Source organism: Narcine bancroftii, chromosome 3, assembly GCF_036971445.1.
Source record: "Narcine bancroftii isolate sNarBan1 chromosome 3, sNarBan1.hap1, whole genome shotgun sequence".
NCBI lineage: Eukaryota > Metazoa > Chordata > Chondrichthyes > Torpediniformes > Narcinidae > Narcine > Narcine bancroftii.
Window position 1 is genome coordinate 26,566,087 of NC_091471.1, and position 18,448 is coordinate 26,584,534.

Below are 18,448 nucleotides of genomic sequence, written 5' to 3' on the forward strand. Positions count from 1 at the left end.
CCAAACCCTGTTGTTACAAATATACATTAGTAAAATAGATAATCTTAAATTAATAAGTTAATAACCAACCCCAACCCCGATCCCCACCCCTAAAAAAAAATCGCCAAACTATCCCTATTTTTACTATTGGAGCCTTTTACAAAGATTAAAATACCATAATACAACATATATGAAAATTAATTTAAAAAATAATTAAAATTTCATAGTTAACATACACTAAGACCCATGTTTTAAATTATTGTTTGTAATGTTACCATAGTGACGATGGTGTAATATGTCATAATATCTGCCAAGACTAACGCTTTTTTTCTATAGGAATGTGAAGGAAGCGTGAGCTTCAGAAATTTTTCTTTGAAGATTTTTCGTCTCAAATACTTTATGTGTATCTCTTTGAAAGCTTTTAATATCTTTATATATCTCTATTATACAGTAAATTCTTTATTATTCATTGTTATGAAAGTCCTAATAGGAAGCTATGCAAAATGTTTATTTGTTTTATCAACAAATTAAAACTACACAAAGTGCAAACCACAGAGTTTGATTTGTTGGATTAAGGAGATCGAAATTTGAGATATCATAGCTTATGCCTTGGAAGATAAACACTTTGAAATTAGGATATATTGGAATAAAGAAAGTGTCATCTATAACTGGTTGCATCACATCCTAGTTTTGTAGTCCAAGTGCCCAGGACCACGGAAGGTAGAGATCATAGCCAAGTCCATCACACGCTTCAACTTCCTGTCCATTGAAGAGCCACCACAAGAGGCAGCTGACAGAATAATTCCCATTACTCTGGTGGGAGTGGGAAGGGAAGGTTGAGAATCACTGCTCTAGACCCAATTGTTACTGAAATATTTTGCTTGAGAAAAATTATCACTGGTGCATTTCCTTTGGAGTTATGAAACTATGCACACAATGAGTCAATTAGGTATGATTAAAACTGTGGTTTACAAACATTTTCTTTTCACCCACATATCAACTTATGCAATCCCTTACTAATCACAGAGCACCTATTGCATAGGGAATACTTAAAGTGGTATGCGAGTGGAAAGAAAAAGGTTGAGAATCATTGTTATAGAATAACATGATATTGTAACTTATATTATATTACAAAGTTGAAAAAAAAACATTGAACTACCATTCTATTTATCTAACCCCACCCTAAAGAGGCTATTGACTTAAATTATCAGTAGTGGCCTGTCTGTGTTTATAAAAAAAAAGGTAACCAATGGAGTCACAAACCAGAAAATCGTTCATCTTACAAATTTTGAAATTAATTAAGAAAAGAACCCCATAAAGAAACAAAGGTAAGATTAATTTCAGCAGTAGAACATCTAATTTTTTTTTTCCAAAGTCAGACATGCCATCATTTGATTATGAGTGGGAGGGGTAGCATCTTTCCATCTCATTAAAATGGCTCTTAATGCAACATTACGTTTATTCCATCTGTAACTCTTTCTGCCGTGAGAAAACCAGCATATTAAGACTCAGCTGATACTCTCCAAATAATGTTTTCTTTTCTCCATGATCAACAGATTACTCCCAGTAACTATGCATTTTTGTACTGTGCCTTATTTGTACTATGTATGAATCAGCTACTGGTCTACTTGCTAAACAATTTGTCTCTGGATCTCAGTACATGTGACAATAAGCTTGAACTTGATGTCTCCACTTCTATTCTAAACCTGCCTCAACCATTTTTCACATTAACTTGCAGTAAACTACCTTGTTTCTCTCTCCACTGCCCCCATTCCCACTAATTCTGCAGCTGCCATTCTTTTTCAGTCAGTGCTTTGAGACTCATGTATAACAAAAGATTGCTTCTGGGGGGGGTGGGGGGGGCCCACACACACAATTTCACAATTTTTTGTGTGAAACTATGTCTTTCAGACAGCTAGGAGTGCAAAAGTGAAGGAAAATGGGTAAATAGATGGTAAAATAAACACAGAATTTGAAGAAATAAAGTTGTGCAGGAAGAATGAACTCTACTCTGTTTTCAATAGAATGAGGAGAAAAAAAGTGCAAAAGTATAAAGTCCAATCTATCCTAAAATAGTGACCTGGATTCATAGAACCAATTTAGGAACCATAGAAACATTACAGCACAGAAAACAGACCTTTCAGCGCCAAACTATTATTCTGCCTTGTGCCACTGTCCTGTACCCAGCCCATCATCCTCCATACCCCTCCATTCATGTACTGGTCCAATTTTTTCCTGAAATGATAAAACTGAGACCACATTCACTTCAGCTGGCAGCTTATTCCATACTCCTATCATTCTGTGTGAAAAAAGTACCCCTAATGTTCTCCCTAAACTTTCCACCTTTTACCCATAACCCACATCCTGTGGTTTGTATCTCACCTAACCTCACTGGAAAAAAGACATATTATTCTACACCCACATAATTTTGTATACCTCTCAAAACTCCCATGATACTTAACCTTTCCCTGTAACTCAGTTCCTCAAGTTCAGGCAGCATCCTCATAAATTTTTTCTGCATTCTTTCAATTTTATTAACATCTTTCCTGTTGTTGGGTGACCAGATCTGCACACAGTACTCCAAATTTGGTCTTGTGTCTTGTACAACTTTACCACAACACTGCAACTCCTGAAGGCCAATGTGAAAAGCTCTTTACGACTCAATCTACCTGTGATGCCACTTTCAGGAAATTGTGTATCTGAATTCCCAGATCCCTCTATTCTACCGCACATCTCAATACCCTACCATTCACTGTGCATGTCCTACCAAGGTACGCCCTTCCAAAATGAAACACCTCACACATGTCAGCATTGAATCCCATCTGCCAATTTGTAGCCCATTTTTCCATCTGGTCCAGATCCTAGTGCAAGCTATAAAAGCCTTCCTCGCTGTCCACATTTCTAATCTGTCATCTGCAAACTTGCTGATTAAATTTACCACATTATCTTCCAGATCATTGATCCAGATGAAAAACAATGGGCATGGCACCATTCCTTGAGACACACCACTAGTCAGAGATGCAATCATCCACTACCACTCTCCAGCTTCTCCCAGTTTACTACCTTACTATGAATACTGAGTAACTGAACCTTCCTGACTAACCTCCTATGGGGAAACTCAAAGGACCTACTGAAGTCCACAGACAACATCCACAGTCTTTCCTTCATCAATTTTGCTGGTAACATGCTTGATAAATGATATGATTTGTTAAACACTCCCTATCACTCAAAGCCATGTTGCCTATCCCTAATCAGTCCTTGGCTATCCAATCTCTGAGAACACCTTCCAATAATTTACTACTACTAACATCAGACTCACTGGCCTATAATTTTTTGGGTTATTTTTGGAGTTTTTTTTAAAGCAAACACACTTCAACCATCATGAAGGACATTTACATTTGCCAGGGCCCCTGCAATTTCTGCACTGGACTCCCTCAAGGTCTGAGGGAAATACTTGTCAGGCCCTGGAAGTGTATCCACCTTTAAGACAGCAAGCACCTCCTCCTCCTCTTTAATTTGGATAGGTTCCATGACTTCACGACTTGTTTCCCTCACTACCCTGCACTGTGTCAGTTTCTCGAGTAAATACAGACGCACAATAAAAACCCATTTACGATTCCCCTCATCTCTTCCTGGCTGACCACTCTGATCTTCAAGAGGACCAATTTTGCTCATTGCTATTCTTTTGCTTGTAGTGCTGGACACGGCCAAGAAAGACTCAGCCACCACATTGAAAGTCGTAAATGACTGGTTTTATTCAAACTCAGTGTGCGTCCTTTTAAGGGCAGCATAAGCTCAGTCACCTCGGGCATTGTGACATGATAATCGCTGCCCCAGGCACGCACTGGGCAGGAGACTTGAGACAGGGAGAAAACCCAGACAGCGCCATCTTCCCATGCCTGCCCTACCAGTGGCATTATACGCGGGGCTGGGTCGCCATGATAGAGTGCGCTGCCATACAATTCCCCCCCCCCACCCCCCAGAACCAGCTACATGTCCCGTTGCTTGGGTGGGCGGCCCCGGTGCTTGGGCATGGGCGACTGTACCGGCCGTGATAGGTCTAAATGCACCGCCTTCAAACGGTCAACGGTGAAAAGTTCTTCTTTAACCCCTATGTCCAAAGTGAAAGTCCTGCCAGACCGTTGGAGAACCTTGTGTGGACCTTTGTACGGGTGTTGTAAAGGTGCCGTATGTGGGCCACGCCGAACAAATACGAATTCCGCAGAGTCCAGCTCCTGGGACGATGTGTCGGCCAGACACCATGATGCGAGGGAGGTGGTGGGACCAGCGAGGATTGTTTCTTACGGAGATCTGCCAAAAGGCTTGCGTGCTTGGACATGACATTGGGCTCCAGGCCAAAGAACTCACTGGGCAGCGAGAACGGCACACCGTAGATCAGTTCTGCAGAAGACGCCTCCAGGTCCTCCTTGGGTGCTGTTCTGATGCCGAGGAGGACCCAGGGAAGTTCGTCTGCCCAGCCTGGGCCGGTGAGGTGAGCCATGAGGCCGGATTTTATATGACGATGAAACCTCTCCACCAAACCATTTGCTTGCAGGTGGTAGGCTGTGGTGTAATGGAGTTTAACCCCCCCCAGGAGGTTTGCCAGATGAGCCCAGAGCATGGAGGTGATGTCCGCCGGGACTACAAACCTAGCAATCCAATGACTGACTAGGTTCCTGACGTACATCTCTGCAGAAGCCTCTTTGATGGGAACAGCCTCCGACCATCTCGTGGTCCGATCGACTATTGTGAGAAGGTAGTGCGCTTCTCTGGACACCGGCAGGTGGCCTACGACAACAACGTGGATGTGTTGAAATCTCCACACTACCAGGTCGAATTGCTGGATTGGGGCCTGCGTATGCCGGTAGACCTTGGAGACCTGGCACCTGGTGCAGTTCCTCGCCATCTCGACCACCACCTTTTTAAGCCCGTGCCACACAAACCGCTCTGCCACCATTCAGACCAAAGTCTTCACCGAGAGTTGGGCTAGGTCATGGACTAAGCTGAAAACCCTCGACCTCCACTGAGATGGGACCACCGGGCACGACGAGCTGGTGGAGACGTCGTAGAGCAGCGTGCCCAGGCTGTTGGGCAACTGAATATCTTAGAGCTCGAGACCAGAGATGGCAGTCCGGAGAGCTTGCATCTCAGTGTCCAGCTTCTGGGCCTGTGCCAACTGTGTGTAGCGAGAGCATTGATTGCCAGACGAAAGAGCGCATCCGCCACGATGTTGTCTTTGCCTGCCCTGTGCTGGACACCAGTGGTGAACTCCGACACTTAGGAGAGGTGGCGTTGGTGGCGAGCCGACCACGGGGATCTTTGTCCATCGCGAGTTCCTCTGTGAGGGGCTTGTGGTCTGTGAACACCGTGAAGGACCTGCACTCCAGAAAGTATCGAAAGTGCCGGATGGCTGGGTCCAGCGCCAGGAGCTCCCAGTCGAAAACACTGGACTTGAGCTCCGACGGGCACAGCTGTTTGATACAGAAGGCCAGTGGACGCCAATGTCTGTTGAGCTACTGCTCGAGTACGCCCCCTACTACCATGGCTGAGGCGTCCATCGAGAACGCCATGTGCGCCTCTGGGCGTGGGTGCACCAATAGAGTTGCGTTTGTTGCAGCAAAAGCGGTCTCTGCCTCCTCTGACCAGGTCAGCACTTTCTCCTTAGCGCCGATCAACACAAACAGCGGTCGCATGGTGCAGACGGCGCCGGGGATGAACTGATGATAAAAATTCACCATCCCCATGAACTCCTGCAGGCCCTTGAGGGTGGTTGGCTTGGGGAACCTCTGGACAGCCGTGACCTTCTTTGGAGCCGGGACAGCACCTGCTGCCGAGATGGTGTGCCCCAGGAACTGCAGCATCTGCTTGCCGAACTGGCACTTGGCCACGTTGACCGTGAGGCCAATCTCTGCCAGTTGGGCAAACAGGTTACGGAGGTGGGCCTTGTGCTCTTCATGGTTGCGGCTGGCGATAATGATATCATCCAGGTAGATAAACACAAAGTCCAAGTCCCTACCTACTGCGTCCATGAGGCTCTGAAAAGTCTGAGCTGCGTTCTTGAGGCCAAAGGGCATACGCAGTAATTCAAAGAGGCCAAAGTGGGTGATGATCGGTGTCTTGCCAATGACCTCGGGTGGACCAGTATCTGATGATATCTCCGCACCAGATCAACCTTGGAGAAGACTTGCGCGCCGTGGAGATTTGCCGAGAAGTCTTGAATGAGTGGAACAGGGTACCTGTCCGGAGTGGTCATGTTGTTCAAACGCCAGTAATCGCCGCAAGGTCTCCAGCCCCCAGAGGATTTTGAGAGGGGATGCCCAGGCACTGTCCGAGCAATGGATGATCCCCAACTCCTGCAGCCCGGAAAACTTCTCCTTTGTCAGCTGCAGCTTCTTGGGCGGAAGTTGTCTGGGCTTGGCGTGCAGCGGGGGGCCCTGCGTGGAGATATGGTGGTATACCCCGTGCTGGGGTAAGGTGGCGCTGAATCGTGGTTGAAGGATGCCAGGGAACTCGGAGTATGTTCAAATACTCATCCCTGGAAGTGGCGATGGCGACGATCTCGGGCCTGCAGGCATTCGTGGCGTACAGGTGCACTGAATGGAAGGTGCAAGCGTTGATCAGCCTCTTGCCCTCATGTCCGTGTGCCCTCAGGAAGTCATCCCCTAACAACGCAATACCCAATGAAGCTAACACTAATTTCCAGCGGAATTTCTTTTTCCTGATCTGGATCTGCGCCCTGCGGGTACCGAAGGTCTTGATGGCAGAACCGTTGGCTGCCCGCAGGGTGGGACCATGAGATCGGGTGCGTTTCTAGAGGGCGGTGGGGTGCAGGACGCTCAGCTCTGCTCCTGTGTCTACCAGGAAGCATGGTGGATTTGTTGGTAACGTGAAGGAGGCTGTCCACGTGGCCAGCTGTCGCAGCCATCAATGGTGGCTGGCCAGGTCGTTTCCCATGGTAGTCACACGTTTGTCGGCACTTAGGAGCTTGCGCTCCCCAGCGCTGACGGTAAAAGCATCAGGTGGAATGGTGCTCCTCCGGCTTGTACTTGGGGGAGTCCTAGTCTAAAAACTAAAGGAAGAACATGGTGAACGTTTGATATCTGTTGAGCAGAAATTGAGCAATTTAATTAACCGTGTTGATGAAGTGGAAAATACATGCTCCATGTTAAGTGACAGTAATTTGAAACTAACAGCAAAAGTCATTGATCTAGAAGGCAGGTGCAGACGACAGAATTTACATATTCTGGGCTTGGCTGAATCTATACAAAGGGGGCAACTTACAAAAGTTTTGAGCTGCTTTATGAGGTCATTGGGAAGGAGCTTCTTTCATCTCCTCCATTATTGATAGAGCTCATCACTCTTTAATACTTAAGCAGGCTCCTGAGCAGATATCACATTTGGCCATTCTTCGGCTACATCATCATCAAATAAAGGAGTCTGATTCATGAAGCATAACAAAGAGGGACACTTGAATATCGCAATCAGCATATCAGAATTGTAGAAGATTACTGTTCCGAAGTCATGAAGCAGCACAGTGAAAACAGAAAAATAATGTTGGAGCTGTACAAATGTGGTTTAAAGGTAATGGTCAGAAGAAGTTATTGTGCTCTGTTGAAGAGGCTCGGAGCTACCTAGAAGATCTCACTACTACATTGTGCTAGCGGGAACGTCTACTTGAGGATTGAAGATGATTGAATATTATTACTTTTAAGATTTCTAACATTTATTAGATAATATTTGCTGGTCGAGAACTGGTTGGTTCTTTTTGCCTGGGCAATTTTTCTCATTTTGCTTTTTCTGGGATAATATTAGGGTTGTACTCATACAAGTATTATTTTTCCTTCTCTGTTAAATTCTTACAAGAACAATACTAAGAAATACATAGTAATTTATTTTAGTAATATTATTTTTGTAATATTTTTCTTTCTATTAAATTTATTGAACGATTAAATCTTTACAAGAAATTTTAAAAGAAATCATTGTTTTGATTGTAGTCATAATTAATCATTGTTTGGAAGAGCTGCTTATATTTAGATTTAACAGTAATAGAGCTAATATCAGCAGATTTTGCAGGGAGAATTAATTTGGTGTGAAATGGATTATTTTGTTAAGTTTGCTGCAAAATATTTAGCAGTTATCTGGGTTTGAGGGAGGGAGGAGTGGGGAGGGGGTGGGATTTTCTTTCTCAAGGTTGTTTTGACTTTAGGAATCTTTAAAACGATGACTGTGTCATACATCAGTTTCATATTTTTGCCTTAAGGCTGCCACCTGGTGGCTAGATATTAGTTGTATTAATCAATCTATATTAATTATGGAAAATTATGGATAATTCTATTAGTTGGAACATAAAAGCATTGAATTATCTGGTTAAGAGGAGTAATGCATTTTCACATTAAACAGCTTAAAGCTACTTCTGTATTTTTACAAGAAATGTATATTCGTACTTGTGATAATTTCCACTTTATGACAAAGTGGAGGGAGCAGCATTTTCATTTCTCCTTCCAGGCTAAAGCCAGGGGGAGTTTTGATTCTTATTAATCAAAATATTCCTTTTGTTCATCACAAAGTGTTAACAGGAACAAATGGTCATTGTATTATTGTTTCAGGGAAATTGAATAGATAAATGGTCATTTTTGGTAATATTTATGCCCCTAATGCAGATGATCTGGGTTTTTAAAAATATTTTTTCTTCCTTACCAGATACGATCTTATACTTTCCAGTACTTGGTGGGGATTTTAATTGTTGGTTAAACCCTGCTTTGGATCATTTGTCTTTGCAAGATCTTGTTTTTCATGAATGATCTAGATTAAGTATTGAACGCTTCAAAGATCTTTTTATTGATAAAAGTTTTGCATCATTTGAACAGCTTTCTGGAAAGTTCAATTTACCAAATACTCATTTTTTCAGATATCTACAATTCAGACATTTTCTTGAATCTCAGACACCCGATTTTCCTTGGGCACCTGATGCGAACATTGTTGATGTATTATTTAGGCGACAGTATTCTCACATAGGTTTAATATCTATTATTTATGATGTTAGTGGGTTTGAGACATGCCCCTTTAGTTAAAATTAAAAATGCCTGGGAACAGGATATAAGCCTCTCATTAATGGACAAGGTCTGAGATCTAATCCTTAAGCTGGTGAATACTATTGTGCCCGTCATTGCTTGTAACAATTTGAAGTTCTACATAAAGCCCATATGTCTAAAGTCAAATGATCTTGTATCTATTCAGATGTAAATTCTTGGTGTAATAAATTGAGAGGATTCTTTACCTGGTATATTCTGGATGTGTCCAAGCCTTGAAAAATACTGGAGGGAGGTATTTCAAGACCTATCTTTAATTCTTAATGTAAATTTAGAGCCTAATCCTTTGGTTGCTCTTTTTGGTACAACTGGAGAGGATGATACTCTTTTAACTCCAATTAAATGTTGTATTCTGGCTAGACATGCAATATTGTTTGTCTGGAAGGATTCTGCCCTGCCCACACATGCTTAAGGTCTGAGGGACATTATGTCCTTTAAATTTGGAAAGATCCATTACTCAATTAATAATTCAAGAATAAGGTTTCAAATGTTGAGCAGACCATTCCTGAACTCCAGGCATAATATTATTTTCAAATTTTAATATTTGCCATTTTACTTCACGAACTAAGTACTTTTTTTCTTTAGTCATACAACTTGGGTTGGGGATGGGGTTTAGAATCATGCTAAACATGATTTTTAAAATTCTATGTGTATCATAGTTGCGTTATGTGTTTTTATAGTTTGGTGAGTTATCCAACTTGTCATTATTATTATGCATTCCTTAATGTTTTGTACATGTATGCTTATTTGTGAAAATCAATAAAAATATTTAAAACTAAAAAGACAAAGGGGCGGCACAGTTATCATAGCAGTTAGCGCAATGCTATTACAGTGCCACCAATCCATGTTCAATTCAGTGGTCTTTGTAAGATGTTTGTATATTCTGAGACTGCATAGGTTTCCTCCGAATGCTCCTCTTTCTTCCCACCCTCTCAATACATACAGGGCTAGTAGGTTAATTGGTGTATTTGGGTGGCATGGCCCCTGTTAACTTGTTATATCACACAACTTAAAAATAAGTAAACACCAATTGCGCAATGCAAACTACAACAGTATCTATTACCTTACCTGACAGAGTTCTTCTGCCACATCAAGCATCCCTTGTCTGAAGAAATGTTCCACCATCACCTCACTGAGGAGACGTTGGCTGTCAGTTTGCCAGCATCCATCCACTGCAACTCCATTGATGTCAGCATCAAAATTCTGTTTAATTAAATACAAGTGCGAAACTTAGTCTTCTAAAAGCATTATTAATAAAACATTATTTTAGTACTTGTGCAATTCCCCTTCATCATAAAAAAGACCAAAGTCAAGTGAGCTGAAGATATGTTCCTGTGCTGTATGTTTTTATGGCAGACTGAAAGAACACTAATTTTTTTTTCACATTTTACAACAAACTCCAATATTCCTTTTAGCACCACTGCATAAGCAAGAACAGTTTATGAATGAAGTCAAATCACAGATCAACTTCAGTTCCTTCCATCATTAAAATCTAGTTTCAAAAAGCAAGAATGGAACCAGTGTTCTTTCAAACAGTCCCTTGAATGTACAAAATAGTTTTTCCTCACACAGGCCCTTGGTCTACTGACAATTATTTTATATCTTTGTCCTTAAGCTGCTTATCCTTCCATTAATAGGAAGTTTCCTTGCTATTTATCTTACTGAAATCAATTAAGATTTTGTTCATCCTCATCCATCTTCAGTTTTCTCTACAAAAGAAATCTAGTTTGTCTTTATAAATGAAATCTTATATCACTGAAAATATCCTAATATATTTTTCTGCACAGTTCCTGATTTAAAACACTATTATCCAGTTGTCGCAAAATAATTACCAGTACCTAAAAAAAATTTAGATGCATTCTGTTCCTCCAAGAAAAATCATAGTGACTGCTTTTTCATTTAGCTTTTCCACTGTTAAAGATGATTTAATTATGTGTACTGGTTTCTAAAAGGTCAGGCAACATGTCTACACACATTTCAAGCCTTAGATGTGCTATTAGGACTACGAGAGAATGAATGGTAATGCACCAAAGGCATTGAACAAAAAAGTTAAAATAAAGAAACTTGTTTTGATTTTGCAGTCCCCAAAGTGGTGGGATTTGAAGAGGTCAAAATTTTAACCTCTCTAATGGAAATAATAAATAATGGAGACAACTTTAGAGTTGTTTGTAAAATAGCCACTGCCAAACTTCTGGGCTTTATGTTGTGGTAAAATCCAGCTTGCAAAAATGAATACAACTATTGCAATACTGTATTGTTTTCTCAGCAGCAGTTGCACCTTCCGGACAGAAGTACATTTTAATTAACACTACTTTTAAGTAGGCAGAAGTTGGAACTGAAATCTGAATCACAAAAAAAATGAAACAACATACAGATTCATGTGTTCACATTCTAAAAATGTTATGAGGATATAAAACTGCAAAAATATATAGACTATTAAATGATTAAGGCAAGAAGAATGTCGATGGAGTATACTTTAGGCAGCATGAAGTGATCAGTTTTGCTTACAAGTTGATTGTTTAAATAACTTTAACTCAGGGTTCAGAGGGATCAGTGTGTTCCTGTGCACATAAAAATAGAGCAAGTGTCACAGAGCAAGGAAATCGGCCCAACTTATCCATTCCAACCAAGGTGTCTAACTGTGCTAGTCCCATTTGCTTGCATTTGGTCCTCATTCTCTCCCCCCTCCCCCCCACAAACCCCAACCCTACTTAACCAAATATCTTTTAAACGCCGTAACTGTACCCACTTACATAATTTCCTCTGGCAGCTCATTCCACACAGCCATCACTCACTTTATGAAAAACTTAGCCTCAGTCCCATCCAAGTCTTCTCCTCTCATCTTAAACCTATGCCATCCAGATACAGATTTCCCCAACCTCAGAAAAAGATTGAACATCATGATTTTGTAAACCTCTACAAGGTCACTCCTCAGCCTCCTTCACTCCAGAGAAAATAGTCCAAGCCCATCTGGTCTTTCTCTACAAATCAAAGCCTCCAGTACCAGCAACATCCCTGTGAGCCTTCTCTGCACTCACTCCAGTCGAATTACAACCTCCCTATTTTAATAAGTAAATGTTACAAAACATTTCATAACCAGAGTGATGAGTACATGTTCAAAGTTGTTTTACTACAGCAATTATAATACTTTAGTAGGACCACACATGAAGTCTGTTACGAGCCCAGAGGACTCCAAAATCCAACAGCAATAAAAATTCACCAAGATAATGGTTACTTAAACAAAAGATGCTTTTCATTTTCTTTAAACATAACAAGATTAAACTTTAACTCACAAGTATTAACTTAATCCCACCCCCCCCCTTCTAATTCTAAGCGCACAGGTAATGTGTATCTGTTCAGGAAAGTTCTTTGGTCCACAATCCAATCATTCACTTCTCCAAGTTCACTGGTATTAGGCAATTTAACATTTATGAATCCTCACCAGGCTCTGGTACTGGTTAAATGGCTCTGGTTAAATGGTTATCGCTCAGAAAGGTTCTTGTTGGTTTCAGAGAGATATTTGTTGCTCGTTGGACACACAAACTGATTTCCTCCAATCAGTCACTTCACTGTCTTGCCAAAGAAACTCGCCCCATCATGGGTTTTCCAAATGATAACCTCTTCTTCCAGGTCACCACAGAGTTCCTCTTGTTTCCCTTATTTCATGAGAAATACTCTAGCCAGCCATTTCCTCTTGTAAAGACAACAAGTATTTTGAAGACCCATCTTCAAAATGGGGTCTTTCAACAAGCCTGCCAGTTTGCCATTTTGCAGCTTCAACTGGTACTGTAGAACTGACTTCTCTCTCTCTCACACACACACACAGAAGAATCCTGTTTGTTTTTTCCTCTCTCTGCTTGTAAAATCCAAAAACCTCTCCCAAGGATCCAAACCCAACCTTTGAAAGATGTTATCAGTACTTCTGAGCCTGGATTTTATTGCCCATACACAATAGAGCAGCATTCTTCATTGCTTCTGTAAAACCAATTGGAGCCTCAACATCTAGCTGCAGCAAAGCTCTTGCATTTTAAATGAGATGTCTTTTGTGAAGTGTTACTCTGTTTGTGAAGTGACCTCCACTAAACTCCCACAATCTATCTCTTTTAAAGACATTTATTCATAACCATTCTAATATTCCCCATAACAAGTCCTGTGTATTGTCTTTTTTGTTTAAGTATATATTGTAATGTCTTTCACCAGAATGATTCCTGGAATGAGAGTTTCCTATCAAAAAGAGATTGAGAACAATGAAAGTTGATCTCATTGAAACATACATGATTCCCAGGGTATTTAAGGAGTAAATGTAGCAATGATGTTTGTTCTGTGGGGTGCTGTCAAGAAAGTAGTTATACAATTGAGTTGGAAAGAAACTTCTCTAATAAAATGTGGTTCTTTGGAATTCTCTGCCTCAGAGATCAAAGGATCCCATCACTAATCGAAAGCAAGATTTGAGAGTATGGCAGATGGACGAGGGCAGGGAGTAGCGGCAATGAAGAGTGGGAAGTAAAGAAAATGTGGGCAGAAAAATAGAATTAAACTCAAAAATTCATCAGCCTAATCCTTGTTGAATATTAGCTGAGACTCAAAAGGATACCCAGATTCTTGGTTCTTCAACTATAAAAATTGGAAATTTTAAAATTAAGATTTAGATTTTAGTTTCAAAAACTAAACTCTCTACTTAATTTCTTTTTAATTATATTAAAGTTTGCAGTTTTATTTTCTTTTAAATTAACAATAAATATATGTTGGAAGCATCTTTATCAAAGAAAAATACCCCAAAATGTTTTCCAGAAATAAATAAAATTGAATCCAAGCCGAAGGAAATTATATTTTAAATATTTTGTAATTGTTTTGAGAATCCACATGTTCAATGCATATTTCAGGAAGGTCTTTTTTAAAACTTAGGATAACAACTCAAAAGTATTCTCCAACTTTTCAATGATGTATAGAATTTTCCCAGAAGAGAAAGCTGCGTGGTCTCACCAAGTCAGTAACAGAATTCAAATAGAGTCAGATACTAAATAAATTGGAATGCTGGAAGGGAATAGAAAAACTACTTAACAAAATAAAAACAATTTGGATTTTGTTTTTTTTTAAAAAACTCAACTCTGCTACTCCAGCAATTCTATATTTGATAGCTGTTAAAATTTTAAACAATAAACTTTCCTGAATTGTCTACAATTTAGCAGATAGAAACACAAGAAAAAGATCAGTTCCATACTTAGTTTTGGCATCAGACAAGCTTAAGGTGCATTGGATGTGATAAAAAAACATTACAAAATGTTAATTCCCAGGATGGTGGACTGTCATATGTCAAAGGATTGGAGCACTTGGGCTTGAATATACTGAAATTTAGAAGGATGAGAGGGGATGTAAGATTATTAAGGGATTAGACACGCTAGAGGCAGGAAACATGCTCTTGATGTTGGGGCGAGTCCAAAACCAATGGCCACAGTTGAATAAAGGGTCAGCCATTTAGAACAGAATTGAGGAAGAACTTTTTCACCCAGAGAGTTGTGGATCTGTGGAATCTTCTGCCTCATAAGGCAGTAGAGGACAATTTTCTGGATGCTTTCTTGAAAGAGTTTGATAGAGCTCTGAAAGATAGCAAAGTCAAGGTATATGGGGACAAGGCAGGAATGGGCTATTGATTGTGGATGATCAGCCATAATCACACTGAATGGTGGTGCTGGCTCTAAGGGTTGAACAGCCGACTCCTACATCTATCGTCTATTTTGACCACTTGTTCATTCCTGGACCCCACCCACCTGAAAATTCACAGCAAAATGTAAAGTAGTTCAGAACTAAATCTAACAAGATTTCTGGTCTGAACAATGTCAGCATTAGAGTGTATCATATTTGCTTTGCCCACTAACCTGTCTATTCAGAAGGCCTGATTAAAAAGATAGTTAACTGAACAATACCTGACTCTGGGCAATTAGAAAAATGGCAAACAAGCCAATTGTAAAACAAGATTTTTTTGAAAACTCTTGCACACAATACATTTTGGATGGGATGAGGTTAACCAATTTACCTGATTTGTAGCAAAATTCTGTCCCATTCGAGGATAAAATGAGCAGTATTTGGCATCAACGGTAAGTATAAAGAATGGAGAAACATGTCGAAAGACCTGGAATTAGACAAAAGTAGAAGAGACCAATAAAATGATTTTTTTAAAAACAATGCTGAAGAAACTCAGCAGGTCAAACAGTGTCCTTTAAATAGCCAAGATATATAACTGACTTTTTGGGCTTGAACCCTTCAAGGTATTCAAAAATGTCGGCATCTGAACAAAAAGGTCAGGGGAGGGGAGGAGCATGGTCCAAAGGCAAGAGGTAATAGGTGGAGAAAGGAGGGAGGGCACTGCAGCAAGTAGGGAGGAGGAATGGCTCGGTGAATAAAAAGGGAAGGGGGTGGAGAGCTGAAGGAAAGAAGATGAGGGAAAGGAGGGAGAAAAGAAAGCAGGATAGCAGAAACTGGAGAAGTCGATATTATGCCATCTTTGGGTTCTTTGGGAGGGCAGATGGTGATAACATTAAAAGATTAAAGTAAGCATTGACTTTGCATTTAGATGTTCTAAAAAAATACAAATTGAATGCTTTGAAGATTTTATGAGCACAATTCTGTGGACCCTTGTACTAAAGAAAGCTCCATTCTTTTTACCCAATCTAGTTCAAATAGTTCCCAAAGGGAAGAGCAAGTCTAAATGGATAATTTATAAAATTGTGCTAAATCAGCTGATATTGATTGCACAAGGAACAAAAATGTAGATGGGGCGTAACCATTACTGGCAGGGCCAGAATCAACTTTCAATCCCTAAAATTAAGAGAATGAAGATCATGGCCTACCCAATATCTTATTGACATTCTACATACAAGATTACATACCTGAAAGGTCAACCTGCCCATCTCACTGAACACAGTGGCTACAGGAGAATTAAAGTTTCGAGTTATTTACTAAATCGGGAATTTTAAAAAATAGTGATTGATGCATACAGCTTGGAAGAATCCTTTGGCCCACTGAGTAACTGCTGACTATCAGATACTGATCAACACAAATCCATTATTTTATTTTCTAAAATGGCAACATAATGCCAATTGATTACTGCTAAAGATCAGAATAAAAACAGAAATTACTGTAAATACTTAACAGATTACTGATTATCTGCAGAAAAACAGGTGTTGAAGACACTTCATCGAAACTGGAAAGTAGAGAAAATTAGTTGGTATCAAGTTGAAAGGAAGGTGATGAACAGGACAAAGCTAACATCTACTTTAGAGTGAACACTGGTTGTCAGGATGCAAGTTTTCTTTAATATCATACTGAAAACCAGAGGGATATAGAAACCAAAGAATAACCAAGAGAAAAAAATTAGAAATCCCTTCAGAGGAAAGAGTAGAGTTTCCTCAAAGTTGGTACAATTAATTATCAGTTCAACAAGATCCGCAGTTGCTGCAAATCTGAAATACAAACAAAATATTAGAAATTCTCATCGGCATTTGTGGAAGAAGAAATAGTTAATGTTTCACATCAAATATTCTTCACAAAATTGAAAGCAAGAAAACAAGATTGAAAGTCAAAAAGTGAAACAACTATCACTCTCGATATCCTGAGACGTCCAAGGTTTCTGGAACATGTCTTGATCCTTTCAACCCTTCCGGAATACATTGGCCCAAAACTCCAAATACTTAGTTTATAAATGACTCCCATGAATCAAATATGGACTAAATTGCAAGTAAATACTTCCAGCCTAATTTTGCTAGGCCTTACCCCCAATTCAGGAATTTAATTGCAAGTGCTTCTTCCCTTTCTATAACTACTTTGAAACTTAAGAGTTAAGGTCACCATCTCCAAAATGTTCTCTCACTGATACTTCAACCACTTGCCCAACCACATTCCTTGAGATTAAGTTCAGGTACGCAATTAAACAGCTAACATTATTGGGCTATGCCAGAATATTTTGGGCCTTAATGATGGAGGGGCCCAGCACATGACTGCCAAGATGGTCAGCTGAAAGTAGCAAGTGGAAGATCCATTTGATTTTCTTACTGAGATTTCCGCCATTATTTCATTTAACTGCGTCATATCAAGAAAAAGCTGGATAAAACAAAAGTTGTAGGATCAATTAACATCACCAATGCATAACTGTTTTTAAACAGTTAAGAGTTACAATGCGCCTGCTTGCTTTTCCTCACATCTCGAAGAAGGGTTCAGGCCCACAACTTTGATTAGATACATTTACTTCTGCAAGACCTGCCAAGTTCCGCCAGTATTTTTAAGTTTTTACTACCATCACAGCGTCTGCAGACTTTTGTACTTCACAGAATATTCCCTATCTACCTGCTACACCTGCACTAATCCAACCAGCAAGCTCAGCGCAATCCAAGAGAAAGCTGATCAACTAAGTGGCATTTTACCTACCACCTGGAATATATACTCCCCATTATTCTGCAAGCACATTGTGTCTACAATATGCAGTAATTACAAACTGCAGTACAATTACTAACCAAAGCTGCTTTCAAACCTGTGAATACTACTCCCTGGACATTCCAAGTCATAAATCACAATGAAGAGGCAACACATTATCATTCTTTTACCTGCACTTAGTCTAAGTTTTGGATCTCCCCATCCAACAACAATGTGAGAGGGCCTTCAATAGAACAATTGCAGTAGTTCAAGTCAGGAGCACACCTCACCTTGAGGGAGGACAATTACAGATGGGAAATTCTTCTTGGTTTTGTCAGCATCCTACACATCCATAATAATGAGGTTTGCTACTCCATTGTTGCATTTTATGAAACAAAACAGCCTTTGAGGCAAAGTGCCAGAAAACAACTTAGTGCCTCAGGAATTGTGCCTTAATGAATACCATTAGAAGGAATAAATAAAATAACATGTAATAATTGCTATAAACTGTGACAAAACAACTTATAACGAGAAAAGAGACAAATTTACTCCCTCATTATGCAATAGAAATACTGTAGGCATATTTGCAGTTTACTAATAAATGTACTTTTTAAAAAAATATTTTATTTATAGTTTCTAAAGTCAAACATGATAAAAGAAAATTATACAGTAACAAAAGATTCCTCTTAGTCAATTATTCGCATATTACATGTTTCACTATAACCATACACCACTCCTACCCACCCCCCCACCCCGTCTCAAAAGAAAATTAAAACAAAAAAGGGAAAACTAGATTAAAAAAGGAAAATAAGACAGTAAGGAGAGAAGAAGGAAAAAAGGAGACAGTTTTGTTAGGATTTCACCACCTACCCCACAGGCTTTAATATTTAACTTCCCCGGATCTGTGAGACAGAAGTGCAAATGAAGGGTTCACTCATAAATGTACTTAATATAAATAATCACATTACATTAGT

At 39.9% G+C, this 18,448-nt stretch overlaps 1 protein-coding gene across 5 annotated transcripts in view; it reads right to left on the reverse strand.

Moving 5' to 3' along the window:
* Positions 1–18,448, reverse strand: part of LOC138757029 (E3 ubiquitin-protein ligase RMND5A) — a 133,616-nt gene that overhangs the window by 22,215 nt on the left and 92,953 nt on the right. For 3 of the 5 annotated variants that reach the window (XM_069923646.1, XM_069923645.1, XM_069923649.1), the window contains 2 exons: positions 15,103–15,198; positions 10,137–10,271 (listed from right to left, as the gene is read on the reverse strand). In XM_069923646.1, the coding sequence (XP_069779747.1) occupies positions 10,137–10,271; positions 15,103–15,198 (231 nt within the window). Of the gene's footprint in view, positions 1–10,136; positions 10,272–15,102; positions 15,199–16,218; positions 16,239–18,448 lie in introns of those variants that run through there. The other 2 variants (XM_069923648.1, XM_069923647.1) reach the window with 2 other exon arrangements.